Consider the following 19,807-nt stretch of genomic DNA (forward strand, 5'->3'; position numbering starts at 1 on the left):
ACTTCCAAATAAGGAAATAAAGCAATTTTAATTTTTTTTTTTTTTGAAAAAGAGATTATATCCATTAAACTCCATCGATGTCGATGCCATCATAATTAATTAATCAATTAAGATAACTCGAGTCTCAATTCGGAACGATTGAGGGTTCATCAAGCGAGTTCACATTAATTAATTAAAATGAAATTTCGAGTAACACTTCTTCAAAAACATGAATTCTTTCATGACCGTTTAACTGTACAAGTTGATGACGATGATGATGATGCTTATGACGAGCAATTATGTTGAGTTTACAAACACAAATGCAATGGAATTGAAATTGAAATATGCAGGTAGAAAATGAAATAAAAAAAAAAAAATTTACTGCTGCTGTCGTGAAATTGTCTCTTGCGATTTCTGTTATTTATTATGTTACGAACGTATTATTATGTAAAGTAATTGCACTGCAACACGTCTTCTAACGCCTATGTCCATAGATGATTATTTATTTCAAATAGTTGTAGGATTTGAGACTAGGAGAAATGTTTAGCGTGAAATGTCATGAAGTAAATTGGAATTTAGCGTGGAATTCTCAAATTGGATATCAATTTTAGAGCGTGGTTTTTGCGGAAAGGGAAAAAAATTGAGCGTGGACTTCTCGGAAAGGAAAAATTTAGGTTGGACTTCTAAAAATTTGGTATGAATTTTGAGTGTGGTTTTCATGGAAAGGACAAATTTTGAGCGTGGTTTTCTCGGAAAGGAAAAACTTTAATCGTGAATTTCTCAAATTCAACATGCATTTTGGGTGTGATTTTCTCAGAAAGTATAAATTTGAGGTTGGATTTCTCAAAATTTCAATTTTCTTTGTCATTCCCTAAAGCAAGTCAAATTCCAAACTCCTCCTCACATCCCCAAAAACACATAAATATCATCATCAACAAATGCCTCTCAAGCACCAAATTTCAAAAGAAATTCAAATTAAATCCTCAAGCCACTGCCAAAATTAAAAGAACACAATTTTCTCATGAGAGAAAATAATCCAATATTCAAATGAAGTAGGCAAGCTATATTCAGCATAGAGTAAAATTCATGAAGTACATCACCATTGACTGTAAATTATTGGCTTTTAGGAGATAGAAGGACGGCATGTTTCACTCAATAGAAGGACATATATGTCAATTATACTTGTAGGGGATACAAATGGAATGATTTAGTGGCTATAAAGTATGAAAATGTTATTGAATCATGGCTCTAAAATCCCCAAGTGTCATTGTTGATGATGAGCATTCTATCAAGCCTGAATGAGCTTCTTTAACATATTTTTATCATCCATGCCTTGATATTCACAGAACTGACAAGTTGGGGGTAAAAACATAATTTTACTTTATTGATTATTGTCGATTCTAGTTCAGTTGGCATTTTTGCACGTGGATCTAATTTGAATTAATTTCTACGAATAAAAAGGGAGATAATTTTATGATGAATATTTTAGTGAGAATGTCTTTGAACTGTTTACTTAGGAAATTATTGGATTTTTTTCTTGCAATTATTTTGAGGGTTAACTTGTGATGAAGGTGGAACTTGAGAATTTTTTTCATAGATGAGTGTTGGATGATTTTGGTAAAAAAAAGGGTCATAAATTTAATTTTGATGATGAATTTTTCATGATTGTGAGAACAGCAGCCGAGTAACAGAAATGACAAAGAGTCCGTCATGTAGCTTTTTGCTTCGTTTTTGTTTGGTGTCCATATTTTCATGATTGTAAGAACAGCAGCCGAGTAACAGAAATGACAAAGAGTCCGTCATGTAGCTTTTTGCTTCGTTTTTGTTTGGTGTCCATATAGCTGCCTAAAATAGGCAACTTCCATTTGCTGTTGATAAAAGAGATTTAGTGAAGCCTTAAATGCTTCATGTTGGAGCTTTCCTCGTGTGTGTTGCTTAGGTTTGGTTCATAAAAGGTTTTATGTCACTCAGGAGAATTTTATTCAATTTTTCTAGCCTTAGAATCTAGTCCAGTGGTGAGCAACCTTTTATTCTATGGCGTACACCTTAGAAATTAGTCTCGACTGAGACTGCTTAAATCATACGGTTCATGACATTACCAAAAACATTACAAACACACTAGAACGCCGCAACACACAGTTCGCCCACTTCTGATCTAGTCGAATAAGAATTTCATAAGAAATCATCAATAATTTCCATTCAATTGCTTCCCAAAGCATCACAACAAATTATCTTCATTGAATAAAAATAAAAATCCACTTAAATCCCCGCAAGTTCCTCTAAATAGCTCACTAAATAATCCCCAAAAAAGGTGAACTTTTTCAAATTTTTCATTACTAAATCCATCAAAAAATACTTTTTAATTTAATAAAGGAAGTTTTAAAATTTTCTCGTCCATTCGAATTGATGACACAAAAATTGGAAGGAAAAGAGAGAATCTCAAAAAAGTTTCCAATCTGATGACCTACCTGGCACGAAAAAAAAACATAAAGTTTATCACCCTTTTTTTCTCATTCTGTCATGTAATCATGACGACAGTTTATTATTTTTCGGTTCGGTTGACAATGTGAGAATTGGCGTTATGAGATTAGTATCTATCTATGTATTATTACTCAGTCCAATTTGTCGCAAATTAATATGTAAATGACCTGAAATGAGAGAGAGAGAGTAAAAAAGGACAACTACCTACACACATGAGTAAATTCTTACATGTTTACATAGAAACTAAAACGTGAGACACAAAGATTGTTGACAAGCGGTTTCAGGAAACATCAACAAAACGGCCTCGCGGTTAGTCTCGTTTTAAAATCTGCAGAGAGTGCAAGCCCGCTTTGGTTGAAAAGCAATTGGCAATTGTTAAACACAAAAAAAAAAATATTACTTCTTTTTATTAGCCACATTCGTAATTGCTCATAAAAGCTGTGCGCTTTAAGAAGTAAAATTAAAAGAAAAAAAAAGTGAAATTTTTAAAGTTTGAAAGCGAATTCCATCAAACAATTGGATGATGCATCTATGAGATAAATTAGCCATTAAACCTTAAATGAGAGTAAATTTGAGATGAATTTCTATTCAAATTAACAGCAAAAAAAATTGTTTTTGTTAGCTTTAAAATTCAGTTTTGTGAATACACGAGATAAATACGGAAGTAAAAAAAAAGAGAAAATGGAAGTGCTTAATCAATCATTCGGTGGTTTTTCTAACAAGGATTATGAAACAGATGACGATAGTGATAATCAGCATGAAAAAACCTTTGTTACCGTTCATGTTGACTCATTTAATGAAAAAGACTTTACAAATTTCCTCAATTGTCTTGATACAATCACCGAGTCAAATAAAAAGCGAAAGAATCGAGAGAAAGTGATAAAAAATTATTGTATTCAAGTGCCATACATAGACAATTCAATAAGAATTAATGATGATGATAATGAGGATAATGATTATGAGGAATTAGATGAAAAATGTAATGAGATGAAAAATAACATTAGTCAAATGTTCTCGTATTTTGATGAAGATGTGCAATTTAATTTCGACGATATTGATAATGTACCAGCTGATGATGCTGCTGCCAGTAAATTAAATAAGGATGATACTCAATCAAAAGCAAGAAAGCGAAGTTTTAAGAAATTATTTGAAACGACAGACACGAAGCCGGTAATTCGTGGTGTTGTAAAGAAACAAAATGCATCATGTCCAGGACCAAGTCCGGCTGTCCTGCATAAGAATCAAGTTGATAAAATTATGAATGAATTTAATCGTGTTAAAATCAATTATTACAGTAAGAATAACTGTGTAGAATTTACAGATATTGACTATTTTTACTGTGACAGTGATTTAGAGTCGACAAGAAGCTATAATAAAGTTGGCCGACTTAATAGACGTATTTTATCAAAATTCGAACGAGAAAAATTGGAACAAGCTAAAAAGAATGATGAGGATGAGAATGAGAAACGGAAATTGATGAAAGGAACGGAAATTGTGCCAAAAAATTCCGTTAAGGAGAAAATCACAATGTTTAGTAAATTGGACATACCGCATGCCGGGGGATTTTTGACAAAATCCTTCTCAGCACCAACTGGCATAACAAAAATAATGAACAAATCATCAAATGATATGGATAGAAATCAGGTCAATTGTCATCGAATGCATGGACTAATCAAAAACACATCAAGTGCCAATAAAAATCAAAACAAGTGCTTCATCAAGGACATAAATAATTCAATTAATGAGAAGAATGTACAAACCGACAAACAGCAAGAAAGTATGTTGAAGAAAATCGTTAAGGAAGGAAAATTGAAGGACTCAATTAAACTAATGCAACTCGAAAAAATTGTTAATCAATTCGGCATGAGTTTGCTATTTACAATCAATGGCTTAATGAGCGATAATGCATTCACACTTGGTGGCCGTAAAATGAACTCACTAAAGCTCAATACGGTGCCATCTCTGGATGTGTTCAACAAGACTTTTGACTCAAAAAGAATCAATAATTGCAGTACGGAAAATGTGGAGCTGTCTATCGTTAAATCCAATCAGATTCAATTGCAAATGCAAGTCAAATTTGTCGATAAGACGACACGAGTGACAAAGTCGATGAAAATTAATGTAATTTTTATGGCTAAATATGAGACGAGTGGTGATTTGTCGACGCCAAGTGACGAGACAGCTTCAAAATCTTTTAACATCTACTTTACGAGTTATTTTGAGGTAACATACGGAATAAGATAATGGATTATAATGATTGGACATTTTTTGGGATTCTTTTCTATTTTCTTGATTGTTTGAGTGGACATTTGGTTTTTTTATGTCTTCCTTGTTGCTTATGGACATTGATTTTTTTCTGATTGAATATTAGGTGGGTGGGGTGTGGCATATGAATGTAATTCAAGTCGGAAATGTCGGTAAAATTGCATCATATACCCACATCACTTGACCCATATCAAGCTGCTTGACTTCCTCTTTCGCTCTAGAAATTTCACTTAATAAATATAAAAATTCGATAATATTGACATAAAAATATTTGAAGACGTACTCACGTTTTTGCTAAAAATAGCATAAAAAAGTCAAAAATTTACGATACAACGTTGATGAGTTCCTTACAGCACATCAAACATCTACCCCACCCCTACAAACATTTCATTCTATTATCACATTTATATTTTTTATATCTCAAAGTCAATTTACCGATGTTTACGCTCTTTTTTGAAGATGATGATTACAATAATAGGCATCTTCAAATTATGTAGACAAGAGATTTTCATGTAGTGATAAGAACTTGACATATTTTATGGCTCAATAATACAATTCAATTTTATTATACGTAATGACTCAATTTACCGCAGAAAATTTCATTATTTATTCTGTTTTTTCTTTTCATTTCTACAGCCACCTGAAAATGAGCTCCAAAAAGCGAGAGAATCAAATGTTACGTTAAGTGAGCATCAATTGCGTGTACAGGCATCATTACAGAAGCTCAATATTCCCGATTGGTATAAGCAATATAGTGCAACAGGTCACAACACATCAGCTAATACATCATATTATAAAAATGCTGATGTGTCGGGTATGTTAAAGAAGAGAAATTCAGACATAGGACGATGGCAAGGACTAAATTCAAAGACGACGTCACTTAGTTCATTGGGATCAAATCGATCGGATAGAAGTCCAGTTATGTTGAGTCCATCAGCACATAGTCATCATGGAGGACAAACTGGATTTTCAAGGTAAAAAGTCATTTTTATGTTTGCATCGACCAACACTCATCAATTCCTATTTTTTCCAAACACAGATGGTCTACCTCACATCTTAATTCAAGTCAAACATCGCCAAGTGTATCAGCGCGTAGCTCATTCGTACGTAATACAGCCTACGCCAGTACAATGTCAGGCCAATCAGTAGTGTCATCAACATCGCAAGCAAGTGAAATTAGAAATTCGTTCCGTAAACCATATCTCGGATGGAGGAGTCAAGAGAAACTCAATCAACCAAGAACAGCACATGAGAGGTAACATTTTCTTTTTTGCCTTCTTGACGTTTGTCTGCCTTTCGTTTTATTTTTCGGCATAGACACATGTGAGCAAAAAAAGGTTTTTGACATTTTTAACATTTTCAATGTTTGATTTTAGGTTGGCATCATCATTAATGTCACAGAAACAGGCAGATCAGCCGGTGGCGACGCCAGAGATTCAATCATCAATAAAAGAAGTAACTTCAGCTATTGTGCATTATGTAAATGACCAAACAAATAGAGGATCAAGAAGTCGCTCTGTTAGCCCAAGTACAAGGTGAGTTTTGTGGGGTGTGGGATGGGAATTTAGGGCTTGAGATGGGGATTTGGTGATTTATGGAGCTATTTAGTCATAGTTTTATTTGATTTGAATCTAAAATGATCAAGAAAGGTCATATTTTGGTTAATCTATCCTAAATCCGATACCAGAACAGCTAGACTCAATCTTGACTCTGGATCAAGTCAGAGCCACGCTGTTCTGTTAACGAATTAATTGAACAATCAGCCAATTTGTCCTATTTAAGCCAAAAGACCTTCCGTACCCTAAAATTCAAAATTCTAACAATCTCTTCTCTTTCAATCCATTTTAGGTGTTGGCTAGAAAGCTCATTTGTAGGTACAAAACCACTCGAGTCACCCCAAACGCCGGGTCTAGAGAATCAATTTGCATCATCCCATAAAGCGGTCAACATAGGACCAATGTCAGTTACAGCAACAAATTACGACTCGATTCGACTAAATGGCATCGGCGGTGGTGAGTCGACAGTCATTTAAGTCCTCACATTTACATAATATACATAATTACACATGAAAAAAAAATTACATATTAAAATGCTGAATATATATTACGGATATACAGATATTTAATCATCATTAAATTTCAATTTTTATTGGTTGCTTCTTGAGTTTAGCCTGTAGCTGAATATGAAAAAAAAAATTAAGCACTCCATCCTCCTTGAAAATCTTTTTGTTTTTTCACTCTCAACCCTCTTTTTTTACTGTTTACTTTATTTTTCATAACACAGCCACAATATATATGCACAGATTTTTTCATTTCTTTTACTTTGTTCTTCTTCTTGTATTATAAAATTTTTTTGATGCTTCCTCAAATCACGTGAATAGAATTGAACTTGATTTTTTATGATTATTTAATCGAACTTTTTTTCAAAAAGAAAATTTTTCATTTTAATTTATTACGGAGGAATTTATGTATGGAAAGAAATAAAGCTATGATTATTGAAGAAATTTTTTTATATTTTATTATTTTTAAGTCTATAATTTCCTTTAGTTTTTAAGGTTTTATAACTTTTAAGTTCATTTTTTGTCATTGTTTATTGAAAAAAAAGTTTCTGAAACGAAATTAACGAATCAAATTTTATGCTTAATAAAATGTTATACATAACATTCATTATTGATATTGATGAGATAATTGGGGAGATTTTGGGGGATGCCCCGGAAGGGATATGGTGTGAAAATGTCGGAAAATTGTGTCACAGGCTAAAGTGACTTTGGTTTTGAGTCAGATTTGTTAAAATTCGACTTTATGCTCGAGTTTTGCTGAACTAGGATCCAGATTTGACAAGAAACTATTGATGAGGTGCCTTAAGTGGAGTCCGGACTATCTGGACACCAAATATAGCGAACTCTGAACCAGAGCTTGCAGCCGATTCGAATTTATTAAGAAGTCGAGTCGACTTTTCCATACAAAATCCGAATTGACTTTAATCACTGGTCCAGATCCCTAAAGTCCTGCCAACCCTGCCAAATGCACTATTCTCCATCTTTTTCACACCATATACCTTTTCGAGTTCATTTAGCAAATTCTAATGGTAGCTATTGCTAATTAAAGGTGCTGTAAGTTCTTAGTTTTCGTAAATTTTCGTTGGGTTAATTTAATAATGAAAATAAATGCAGCTAGATACCCCAAACGATTTAGGGATAAAGCCTCATACTGGTTTGTTTTTTAATGGATGAGTTAGATCGAGTTTGGACTTTTAAGGAATGTGATGAATGTTAAGAATTTATCAATTTAGATTGAGATTAATAGTAAGTTAATCTTGAATTGTTCAGAAGTTTTGAATAATAAAATTCATGTATTTTGATAGAATTTATTAATATTATGGATAGTAATTGAGATGTCTAGCATAAAATCACAATGTGGTAATTGGATGTATAGATCAAGCCTCAGGCATTCATCTGAAAGTCGTAGAATTTGTACAAAAATCGTAGATTCAATTTTCATAATTTCTGCAAATTTTGTACGATTTTTTCAAGCTTCAGATGAGTAGCTGAGCCTTACTATACCCTCAAACCGCAAATCCTCAATGCTACAAGACATTCAGAACCTCATCTACAGAATATCAAAACAAACCAGTAATTTTGAGTGACAAGTCACAAAAATGTAAACTTTTAATGATCCTAGGTACGATTTTGTGTAGAAATATCGCTTAATATCCTCACCATAGCACGCCTAGGACATGAAAAGATCTTCCATTGTGTGTCATGACACTCAAAAAATTAATAATTTTAAATAATAATTAACAAGACTAAATGAAAGTCCCCCAAAATCCTCCCCATTACTCGACTATAATATCGATGAGCTATTTAGTCTATGGTGCAATTTTTTTTAACATTTTTTAATTCTCTCCTTCTCATTTTCATTAATTGAATTATCATAGAAAATAAGAAAAGTAAAAAAAAAATGAACAAGCTATGATGTAGGGCTTGACAATTAAATTAATGAAAGTGATAGAAATTATTTCTTTCTGATTAGTTAAATTTATTATTTCATTATATTGTGTAGATAAAAAAAAGAAATTATTTTTATGTATGTTAAATGCGAAATAGATGAAGTAGAAACGAAAAGAAAAATTACAAAAAAAGAAAGCTCTCATAATGAAATTTTAAGAACAGAATCGAAAAAATTAAAAAAAAAAAAGGAAAAACAAATTGAGAAAAGAAAATGTCTAAAAATGAAACAAAAATTTCTGATGAAAATGGAATATTGATGTACGGCTTGCGGATTTATTGTGACTAGAAGTCGATTAGAATTTAATCCGTGGGATTCTAGGTAATGTTGGTAAACAAATTAATTCTGAATTAGACTATGAGGCGTAATTTTGATGCTTTAATGGGTGTCTACTCATGAATGGATGAAATTTATGATTTGCCTTAAAGGAAAAGTCTATGAATTTTAAATTTGAAGTCTATCGGAGTTAGCGTTCCTTTGTGAATGCCACTCGAGGCACAAAAAAACACTGTGAAGTGCTCATGTGGACGCCAAAAGGTTGCTTGCACCTTATTATGTCTCTGGAAAGACCAGTGTAGGTTCGGGGGACAAGATTCAAGCTCGATACAGAGTTCGTCTATATTCAGTCATCGAGAATTCTGATTGAGGATTTTTTCAAAAGGACGGAACTTATTGATCACATTTTTATCGATTTTGATAGTCCTTTGGCCTTTTTCGATCATTTTGACCAGTTTAACACTTTTGGACTCTTTAGATGGTCTCTAGATATCTTGAGACTCATACTTTCTGTTCATACTTTCCTCCTTCCTCGTTCTATGACCTTAGAGATCAAATGTTATTCATAACCTCTCATAGTTGGCATCGGGAGCTAGGCCTTTCGTTACTGGCTGTCGTTTGTCAATTAATAATACTAAATGTTGCACTGTCTTCATCAACCAGAACTCAAAGTCGCTTCGAATTTTGTATGCTAAAGTCAAATCGACTGTATATAAAATTTGAGTCTACTTCATGTTCTGGTATCAACAGCTGCTTAATAAGAATTCTTTGGCCTCCCTCGTATTAGTAATTTGTTCCAGTCGATAAAATTTTGAAACATTAGTGACTGTATACTGAATAAAAATTTATGAAAATAATAAAAATTCAAGACCCAAACATTGCAGAATTTCCAATCAACTCCGCAACTGGACCATGAAAAATTCAAACGCTGCAAAAAAAATTCTCAACAAAAGGTTTTTCTTTTTCTATACTAAAGTAAATTTCTAAACCTTCATAATTTTCTCCTTTTATTCCTTATCTTCAACAACCTCCGAATTCTTCATCTACCCTTCATAAAAACGTTTAAAAAAATAAGCATAATAAAATCTCATCATGTTAAGGTGCTATGTTTGCAGAAATAATATTTTTCATCCAAACAACTTTATTTTCATGAAATTTTCATATCAAAATAATTTTTAAATATAATGTCTTGAGATCATTTACTTTTTTTAAACACGTCTGACAAATTTCATTTTAAAAATTATGACTACTAAAAAAATATTTTTCTTTGCAACCCTCGCAGTTTGAAGAAATAAAATATGCAAAGTCTTCATAAAAATTATTTATAAGTAAGAAGATATTTCACTGGAAAAGTAAATGGACTGATCGAATTTATGAATTTATTTACTTTGTTGTTTGACTAAAGTGAGAGAAAGGTCAAAGGAAATTTAAGGAGAAGAAATCTGATTTGGGTGGAAAATTTTGAAGCGATTGAAGATGAAAAATATCTTTTTTTTTTGAGTTGATTGTCTTAGAAAAATGGAAGCAGGAGCACATTTTTCGTAGAAAAGGCGGAAAGTTTGACACCAAGCTGGCGTGAGAATGGTCGGAGCCTGGATTGAAACTGAATGTGGTACGAGGTTTCATAGCTTTGATATTAAGATTGGAGACTTGCTAGGTCTACGCAAACTATAATTCCATGTGTCCCCATCCGTCCCCATTTGTCTCTTACCCATAAGATGGCTTAGAGTATTACCTCTTACCACGTGGAAGTTCCTATAATTTTTAGAACTAATCTAGTTCATGTTAGGTCTTCGTATTTTATAAACCAATGGTCTTATTTGTCATCACCTCATTAAATGATTTGGGGTTCAACCTTTTCCCACGTGGAAGTTTCCATAATTTTTAAAACTGATCTATCTGATGTTAAGTCATCGCAACCTATAAATCCATGGCCCCATTTCTCTCTGTTTAATAAAATAGTTCAGAGTCCAGCCTCTTCCCACGTGGAAGTTCCCATAATTACTAACATAAATCTAGCTCTTCACTTGTTAGATTGTTGTGCATCCCTAAGGGAACATCTCTTAAATAATCAATTCCAAAAGCGACTAGTCCTCAATAAACACCAAAATTCAAATCAATATTCCACAAAAATTTTCATCATCCCGAATTAACAAAAAACACAAAAAAAGCTCATTTCCACCCCCACACCCCTAGTGCGTCATGAATACAATCTTCAAAATTATGTAACAAAATGTATCGTCTGTTTAATTTAAACATTCAGCTACACACCGGAAGATAAGAATCACCGCACTCGTTTCAGGCAAAGAAAATTGAGTAAAATTCCTTATTTTTTACTGTCGTGAATTTTCCACGTATGAGGAAATTTCTACTCGAAAACACAAGTGAAACGAGTGATGGTTCTGATTCATGAAGGAATCTTCCAATATATTCTTCGTGGTATTTTTACTTTAATATGTCTACTGCCGCACTAGGGAAATTAAATTCAATTAAATACTCTCTTTTTTCACATTGGATTTTTATTTTTTTTTCGGCATATGTAATTAAATTATGAATTTTTCCCGTACGAAAATGTTCTTTTTTTATTACATTAAATTCCTTTCTGCACTTCTTTTTTTAGATGGAAAATTTTGAGCTGTAAAAATTTTAATGGAAACAAATTTGTTGCTAATGTGAAAACTTGGCTGCAAAATCGACACAAAAAAATGAAAATTTCTCTCAATTTGAATTTTTCCTTTATCAAGCGAGACACTCTTGTTCTTAAATTGAATTAATTGAGAGTCAAAGCCCTGCTGTCATCATAATTATCATTATTGTATGTAGATTTTAAGTTAGTCTTATAATTAACAATTTTTATGTCTATATTATTTTTTTTTTTTGAGTAAGAAAACCTTTTTTTTTGTGTATTGTATTATGATTAGACGAAAATGATACTTTTTTTACTACTACTCATCATTTTATTGACGGAGATAATTGAAAGAGTTTAAATTAATAACTTTTTTTTTTCTTGAACGAAATAAAAATTTTATTTCATTATGTGACAATTATTTATGATTTTTTCTTTTATTTGTTTGATTTATTTCCTTTTTATTTTAGGTAGGTAGATTTTGGAGATTTTTGAAGGGAGTTGCTGCTGTTTCATAGTGATTTTTTAAAAAGGGTTCTACAAAAAAAAGCAAATTTTTACGATTTTCAATATCAAAAATTGTCTGAAAAAATACCGAACAATTGTGATTCATGGCAATGCTTAGACATGGCTAAAAGACTAGAAATATGCGGTAAGAAGTGTGTCATGTCAACTCGGTACTTGTTCATACTGAATTTACCTTTCCATCAATCTTACGTCAGACTTTCCCACCTGTAGTTTCCGGTTTTGTATCATTTGGGTTAATGTGGTTATGTTTACTTACATAACTATATGAGTCTCGGGTTTCAACAAATTTTTCAGAGGTTTATTCGACTCAACAGTGTAAAGATGCAAAACTATTAGACTAATTTGATCATAAAAAGCTGGCTTACCAGTAATAGTTCGAAGAGGATATCAGTGGATTCTTATCATAGATGGAAAAGAAATTGTACTAATTACCGTACAGGTTCTAATCCGTACCCTTTTGAAAAATAATTTTGCATTGCAAAAGTATAAAAGTATAGAAGTTAATGCAACTTCTCTTACATGAAAAAAATGGAATAAAATGCCCATCTTGAGTAATATCACTTCAATATAAAGTTATCCTACGCTTATAGGCTAGAGGGTTACAGAGCCGAGACTTCAACGAATTTCCTTGCAGTTTCAATCTCGGTTTCGACTATTTTTTGAAACCAAAACTTCGGGAGACACTACTTTAAGCCTTGGTATCAAAAGATTCAAAAATTTCTAAGACAAAAATTCCCAAATTCACAACGGCAACAAAAATTCTTTTTCCTACACTACCCTACTTCCCTTACTATTCTAAGAAACTAAAGGATTACTAATATCAAAATAATATCCTCTAATCTCTCCAGCATCCTTTAAAAAAACATGCCTAAATGTTCATAAAAGGTCATAAAATCTACTGGTATCACAAAAAAAGCCAACCACCATCTACAACTCCCTTTAATGCCGTCAAAAAAAATCTCCAAATCTACATTTTTATTTTTCTTTTTTATTTTATTTTTCAGCATTTCAGTTTTACTTTTGTTCATTTGAATTTATCTTGATTTTTATCCGAGTATTATATCACTTCTGCTAGCGTACATTTGAGAGTAGAAACAGCATTATTAAAGAAATGAAAAGTTGTAGCTATAAAATAAACTTTTTAATGCTTGAAATTCTTAGAAGAACAGAAATTATTTCCATTTTTTTGTAGTACTTTATTTATGCATAAATTTTGTTTGAGAAAGTAGAAATAAAAATTCTTTTTGGGCTGGCATCTTCTTGACTGTGGAAATAAATCGAGCTAGATATTGTTTTTGTGTCTTGTGGATGATTATTTTTTTGTGGGATTGTTTTGAGAGGATTTGATTTTTTATCAGGAATTTTTTAGCAATTCTAAGAAGAATGAGCAATGTTAGGATGTTTAAAGGGTTAAAGAGTAGATTTAAACGAAGATATGTGTTACTAGGTCACATTTTCGGTAGACAGGATTCTGTTTGTATATTAAGTTTTAAAGTTGGACAAACTTTGTGATAAGATCAACAATAGAGTCAGATGGAAAGCCTTTTGTTGTAACCTAGGCTCCACATCGGAGCATTGTTCCAGTAAGTAAGCAGTATCTGGTTTTAAATACTGTTACCTAAATAGCTAGGCAAATTTATCAATGCGACAAATTTCAATTTTCCCGTAAAAATGGGCTATGATTTCCTCAAAGTTCTTTCCATTCTGTCGTTTAAGCAGAGACATAACAATGCTATAGCGACCACATTGTCTCTAGATTGGTTTAGTAAGTTCTTGATATGATTAATGTAATTTTGATGGAATCAATCGTCCGTAGAACTAGAGAAAGACAAGCATTTCCCCGGAATGCCTTTACCTGGAATAGAGGGAGGGGGAGAGGGAGGGTTACACCACTAAAGGACTGGCTACGTTCTTGCACTTGGGAATTTGATAAGCTATTAGAGCTTCCTATCTGATTTTGACCATTTTGAGGATGGGACCATATAGAGAAGGGATTAAACGACTTCCTTACACTAGTATTCTATGTCTTAGTTTGAGAATTACTGTTTTATGGTCAAAATGAAAGAAATTCTAATTTTAAGACTTTAACAAGTAATACAAAGATAATTATTAGAAAGATCACCTTAATTACATTTATTCGTGACTCGTTTCCATTAAAACCACGAAAACTTCATGACTAAATTACCTTAAAAATCAAATCTTTCATCAAAAAGTTCCTGATTTCAAAATTTACATCCCCAAAAAACTTCCCCCACAACATCCACAAGTATCATGCATTTTTAAACAAAAGAAAATCATTTTCCATCTTTTTTTCCTTCTTGAATTAACATACATGCGAGTATGAAGAATAATTTCCATGTATAGTGACATGAAGACATGAAAACAAACAAAAGAGAACTTTTTAAAATCTTGAATGTGTTTAACTTTTGATTTTTCATTTTTTATTGCGTTGTTTTTTTAAATTTTTTTGTTTTTTTTTTTCTTTTTGATGAACTTTATTCATCCTTTCTTTTGTTCTCCACATAAACTGCTGACTTTACTTTTTATTCTTCATCTGTAATGTTTATTTGTTATTTTGTTTACAACGCGCTTACGTGACTAGAAGAAAAAAAATAAGCGTTTCTTGAGCTTCTAGATGGATATTTATTTTAACGACTTTTTTCATTTTAAAAATCGCACCACAAAATTCTTTAACGGTTTTTTAAATTTCAAATGAGCTTTTTCTATGTTTCGAAACCGTTAAAAGCTCAATTTGAAATTTGAAAAGCTTTAAAATTTTAGTACACATATTTTTCCGTTGGAACTTTATGCTTTTGCGATGTTTTTTTATGTTTTTATCGTAAAAAAAAGTTTTACACATAATTCTAGTCAAAGCAATCTTTTGCAAAAAATTAAAATATTTAAAATGAGTCAAAAAAAAACACAAAAAAAAAATCATTTATAGCCGATACGCAAACATCGTCAACATTTGTACCATCGTATTATCATCCATCAGCAAGAAGCTCTGCCACGAGCCTTGAAGATGATGTCATCTTAAGTTTATTAGGATTGCCCTCCGATATGCACAAATCTTCTTCAGGTATGAAACTGTAAGTTTTTGTTCCTTAACTGTGAGTCAGAGAAACAGCAGTGAGTTGCCTCCTGTCACTCACCAGAGCATTAAAATGAGAAATACCGAAAAAAAAAATTTAGAGAAAAACAAGAAATTTTCAGTTTTTTTGTGGTTTCTTATTTGTTATTTTTCACTTTAGTTTCAGTGACCATTTTATGGTTTTCCATGCTTTTCATTTTAATTTTCCTTTATTTTTCCTGTTTTTTTTTTGTAGATTTTTTTTTATTTTCAGTTTTTATTCCACACGCTACAGAGAAAAATATATTTTTTTATTCTTTTTACTTTAAAACTATAGTTGAGTTCAGACATACGAGAGACTGGCACTGGGCACGTAGTCAGAAAGATTATTATTCTAGAGGCGCTTCCATGTTATTTTCTTAGTGATAAAAGTTTTTCTGTTTTACATTTTTACACTACATGATGAAAATATTTACAGATGATATGGATTAACTGTAGGATTATGGATTTGAGTATTTGCTTAGTTTAAGAGAGGGTTATTAATAAGATCAGTTAGAATTAGGCTTATATTAGGTTTGATAGAATATGAAATATAGTTTTAAATCAGTAACGGACAATCATTTTAGTGCCTAAAAGAAAAATCTTCTATTTTCTAGTTTTTAAAAAAAATTCTCAGCACATACGTTGTCCATCACTGTCATAGATAGATACAGGTTTGATGCACATTAGACACCCTAGAATAGAATAGGATGGAGATGATTAAATATTTTTTTGAAAATTGTTAGTCAACATTATATTAATATTGTTAATGAGATGCAAATTAGGCTTGTCAAAATTTTCAAATTTCAGTCAGAAATTCATTCAGAATGTGCTATTTTCTTATCTATTCAAATAATTGGTTCAAGTTAATTGAATATCAACAGAATTAGGGCGTTTCGTGACTAAAGATTATTTAATGAGTGGAAGCGACCCTGACAAGACCTTCAGTTTGTAGTGGAATCAGATCCACTCATTTCATGACATTCCCTAGCAAGCAAAGAGCATGTTCTCAAGAGAAGAGTAAGCTGAACACACTCATCTAGTGTATTTAATAGGTCTCGAAATAATGCTCTTCGTCTGTTAGAGATTACTGCCTCTGGTCCTACAAAAAAAGACTATTAGCCACAATTCTACTTCATATGATTCGAAAAAGTACAATTAAAAAATATTCTCTTGCCAAATCTCGAATCAATACCCATGCCCACAGGGTTGATATTTCAATTTTTGTTTACCCAAATAACAAGGGTAGGTTTAAATTCACCAATCTGCCTGATGCCAAATTTTATATCGACTTGTGCTATTCTAGCAAATGTAGAAAAGCCAGAACTACAAAAAAGTACAATTTCTACTTTGTGACTATCAAATATGCTAAATTCTGTGTTTCTTTTTTGCTAATTTGAATTATTAATTTAATTTTTTCAGACTAAATTACACAAAATACTACATTTAATTAAACTAACAATATTTGACAACCTAATTTCATTTTGTTGCCAAATTAGTCATTCAGTTTACCTTAAATAATTTATTTTGCATATTGAAAACTTTTATTTAAAAAAATTTATTTAATTTGTGAGGAATTGCGACTGAATTTCCATAAATACTCAATATATATTTACAATAACTTTATCAATATTTATTTACCATTAATTAAAATCCAGCTGCGATATCCAATTTAGTGCTAATGAGATGCAAAGCTCTGCAATTTAAAGCCGCAAGCATACAGCTCTGCTTAATTTTTTCCGAATAACTAAATCTAGGTGTCAAATCCATATTAACCACATTAAATCCAAAAACAATAGAAGCCAGAGCATATCTACATACTGAACATAAAACAAATATGAGTTAGCACAGTACAAAGTCCTTTGACCTCTTATTGAGGTTGTTGCGGTTTTTCTCTCTCACTTCATGTTCACTGACAGCGTGCCTATTGTCTAATGCTTATTTTTAACCCCATTGCTAAAATAAAAATGTTTGGAAAGAATGGAAATAATTTTAAGGGCGCATTTTTGCAGAAGAATTTGTGGACGTAAAAGTTTTTGTATTCACTTTTGTAAGCAGGAATGTTGAATGCAAAATGAATAATGAAAAGTTTATCATGTGCATTTAGGCATTTGATTGTGTAAACAATTTGAACACTTTATAGCTGTAAATGCTATCTGATTCTAGTGATTTTTATAAGAATGTGAAATTAGGCGGTATCAGCCGTAATTGTTTGGAGAAGCTATTGATACTACCGTCTAGATTTTCAGCCTGAAATGCTTTATGAAAAGCTAAGTTCTTCCTTCAATTACCTTTTCATTGAGATATTTTACCCTAGCAGCACAATGCGCTGAATCGCATTTTGAGCAGTAAAATTGGGTTAAAACCAGCTGTCAGGGCTATGCTTTCAAGATTTCCCGGTCCCATATGATTTGCGGGACCCTAGACAGGATGGAAAATTCCCGAAATTTTTCATCTCATTCCAGTTTTTGTGAAAGCCCAGACAGGATAGCTTCGCGTCTTACCGATAATACGGTGGCGTGCTGATGCTCTTTCCACATTGTGCTGTTTGGGTACAAAATTCTCTTCTACCCTTGATTGTAAGGATGTTACTTAACGTAATTACTCTAGAAATCAAACCAAACCTCATTCCTTGTAAAATTACAAGATATTCTTCAATAATTTGTCAATTTTAAACTTAAACGCTAAGAAACTCAATCTTACGTCCTGCAAAAATGCGCTCAACATCACCCATCCCTCATCCTCCCCATACTCCCATCCATCAACAAATCCACTTCTGTTCATAAACTTTTCCTTATAATTTGCTATGTGCTGTTAAAATTCATTGTTCCTTTATGTGTCTATCTCTATGTGCACAAACCTCAAAAACTAATCTAATGTTGTTAACATGAAACTTCTTCTTCTTCTTTCTGTTCTCTTTTCATCCACAAAATACCTTAACAGAAGATTTAGCTAATCAACCAAATTGTCGTGGACTCTCAACATTTTCAACATTTAAGCCAGCACCCGTAGCACAAACGAAACAATCATCAGCCACATCACAATTGACCGTTGAGCAGCAAGCCCATTCAAGACGTCATAGCGAAGGTGATTTTCAAAAGAAACTGCTCGAGCATCATTCACAGGATTATGAGGATGAAAAGTCTGATGAAATTCGACCGCTTAATCCGCGTGCTGTATCATCAACATCGACATCACCTGCACCACAATATCGTCGTGTTAGTCTCGATTCAACAGATGCTAAAAATGGCGATTTACTTAAATGTCGATATCCAAAATGTGAAATATCAGCATCACCAGCTGAGGCAAAAAAGAGCTTCAAATCATGTCATAATTGTTCACATCTTTATTGCTCACGTGATTGTCGTCGTAATCATTGGGAGCGTGGACATCGTCGTGCATGTTTACATTCACGTGTATCTGCATTATGTCGTCAAGTATTGTCAACATGTAAGGACGATGCCGATACATTAAAACATTTGAGCTTATTAGCTAGGCGCGGTTTTATATCACAAGGACGTGGTGTTGTACGTTTACTATTTCGTAGTCCTGAAAATGCTGATTTATTTATTAAACAAGGTTTTCAATGTTTGGGTGAGGTATCATTTGTACGTTGGCCTGAATTAATGCCACAAGAAATGGGACCCGAACTATATAGTGAATTATTAAAATTGAGCATTGAATATAAGCCTGAGAGTAAAATGTTAATCTATGTTGCCATATGTGTCGTTTCTGAAGCGCCAAGCTCGAGTACAGCACCAGTTAAATGGGAACGACAATTAGTGTCACGATGTGCTAAATTAAAATTATGTAAATCGATTTTAAATGATAAATCGTTATTTGCTAATACAACATCATCATCGCAAACAACAAAGCATGAAAATAGCACAGATGTTTTAATTTTAACATTTAATACGGCTGATAAGCATACACAAAAATCAAGGGAAATAATTTTAGCAAATATAACACAAATTCTCCAACCAAAAGGCATAAGTTTGCGTAAAAATTATCCCGAGGTTTATCAGCGTTTGAGTAATTATGTTGAAGGATTAACCGAACGATTTTTGCCCGTCACAATACATCCACGTGACTCAAATACCGGAAAATCATTCGTTTGTATTATCTTTCCACAAAATGGTGATGCTGAGAAAATTAAAATGCCACCGGGACAGGAGGGCGATCGTGTTCAGACAATTGATGTCGGAATTGAACGAACTGATGAATTGACACACAAATCACTCAATGATGACTTATTCACTGAGGGGACGAAATTTTAAGGATTATAATCAGTTTTTTATCAATAAGTATCTTAATGGGGTAAATTAATAAATTGTTGGATGTGGGGTTTGGGTGGACCTTGGAGGGATGTCGACAATTTTCAATAAACTGCCAATTTTGTTACTTTTCATTGCAAATTTCTTAATTTTTCAAGATTCTAACCATAAATTACATTCCCAAATATCTCAAAGGCACCTCCCAAGTACCCATCAATATCCCAAAAGTCCAAAATGCTTAGCAAAAGAAGGAAAAGGAATC

At 32.4% G+C, this 19,807-nt stretch overlaps 1 protein-coding gene across 5 annotated transcripts in view; it reads left to right on the plus strand.

Annotated features, from left to right (window-relative positions):
• Positions 1-19,601, plus strand: part of LOC139098326 (serine-rich adhesin for platelets) — a 117,362-nt gene extending 97,761 nt beyond the window's left edge. Inside the window, exons 5-10 of one of the 5 annotated variants that reach the window (XM_070650474.1) lie at positions 5,362-5,699; positions 5,765-5,980; positions 6,102-6,260; positions 6,574-6,737; positions 15,107-15,241; positions 18,215-19,601. In XM_070650474.1, the coding sequence (XP_070506575.1) occupies positions 5,362-5,699; positions 5,765-5,980; positions 6,102-6,260; positions 6,574-6,737; positions 15,107-15,241; positions 18,215-19,548 (2,346 nt within the window). In that variant the 3' untranslated portion in view covers positions 19,549-19,601. The remainder of the gene's footprint in view (positions 1-5,361; positions 5,700-5,764; positions 5,981-6,101; positions 6,261-6,573; positions 6,738-15,106; positions 15,242-18,214) is intronic. The other 4 variants (XM_070650476.1, XM_070650477.1, XM_070650479.1 and 1 more) reach the window with 4 other exon arrangements.
• The last annotated feature ends 206 nt before the right edge of the window (positions 19,602-19,807 follow it).

This window comes from Chironomus tepperi, unplaced genomic scaffold (assembly GCF_022539635.2).
Source record: "Chironomus tepperi strain 1889 unplaced genomic scaffold, CSIRO-AGI_Ctep_v1 contig_445, whole genome shotgun sequence".
Classification (NCBI taxonomy): Eukaryota; Metazoa; Arthropoda; class Insecta; order Diptera; family Chironomidae; genus Chironomus; species Chironomus tepperi.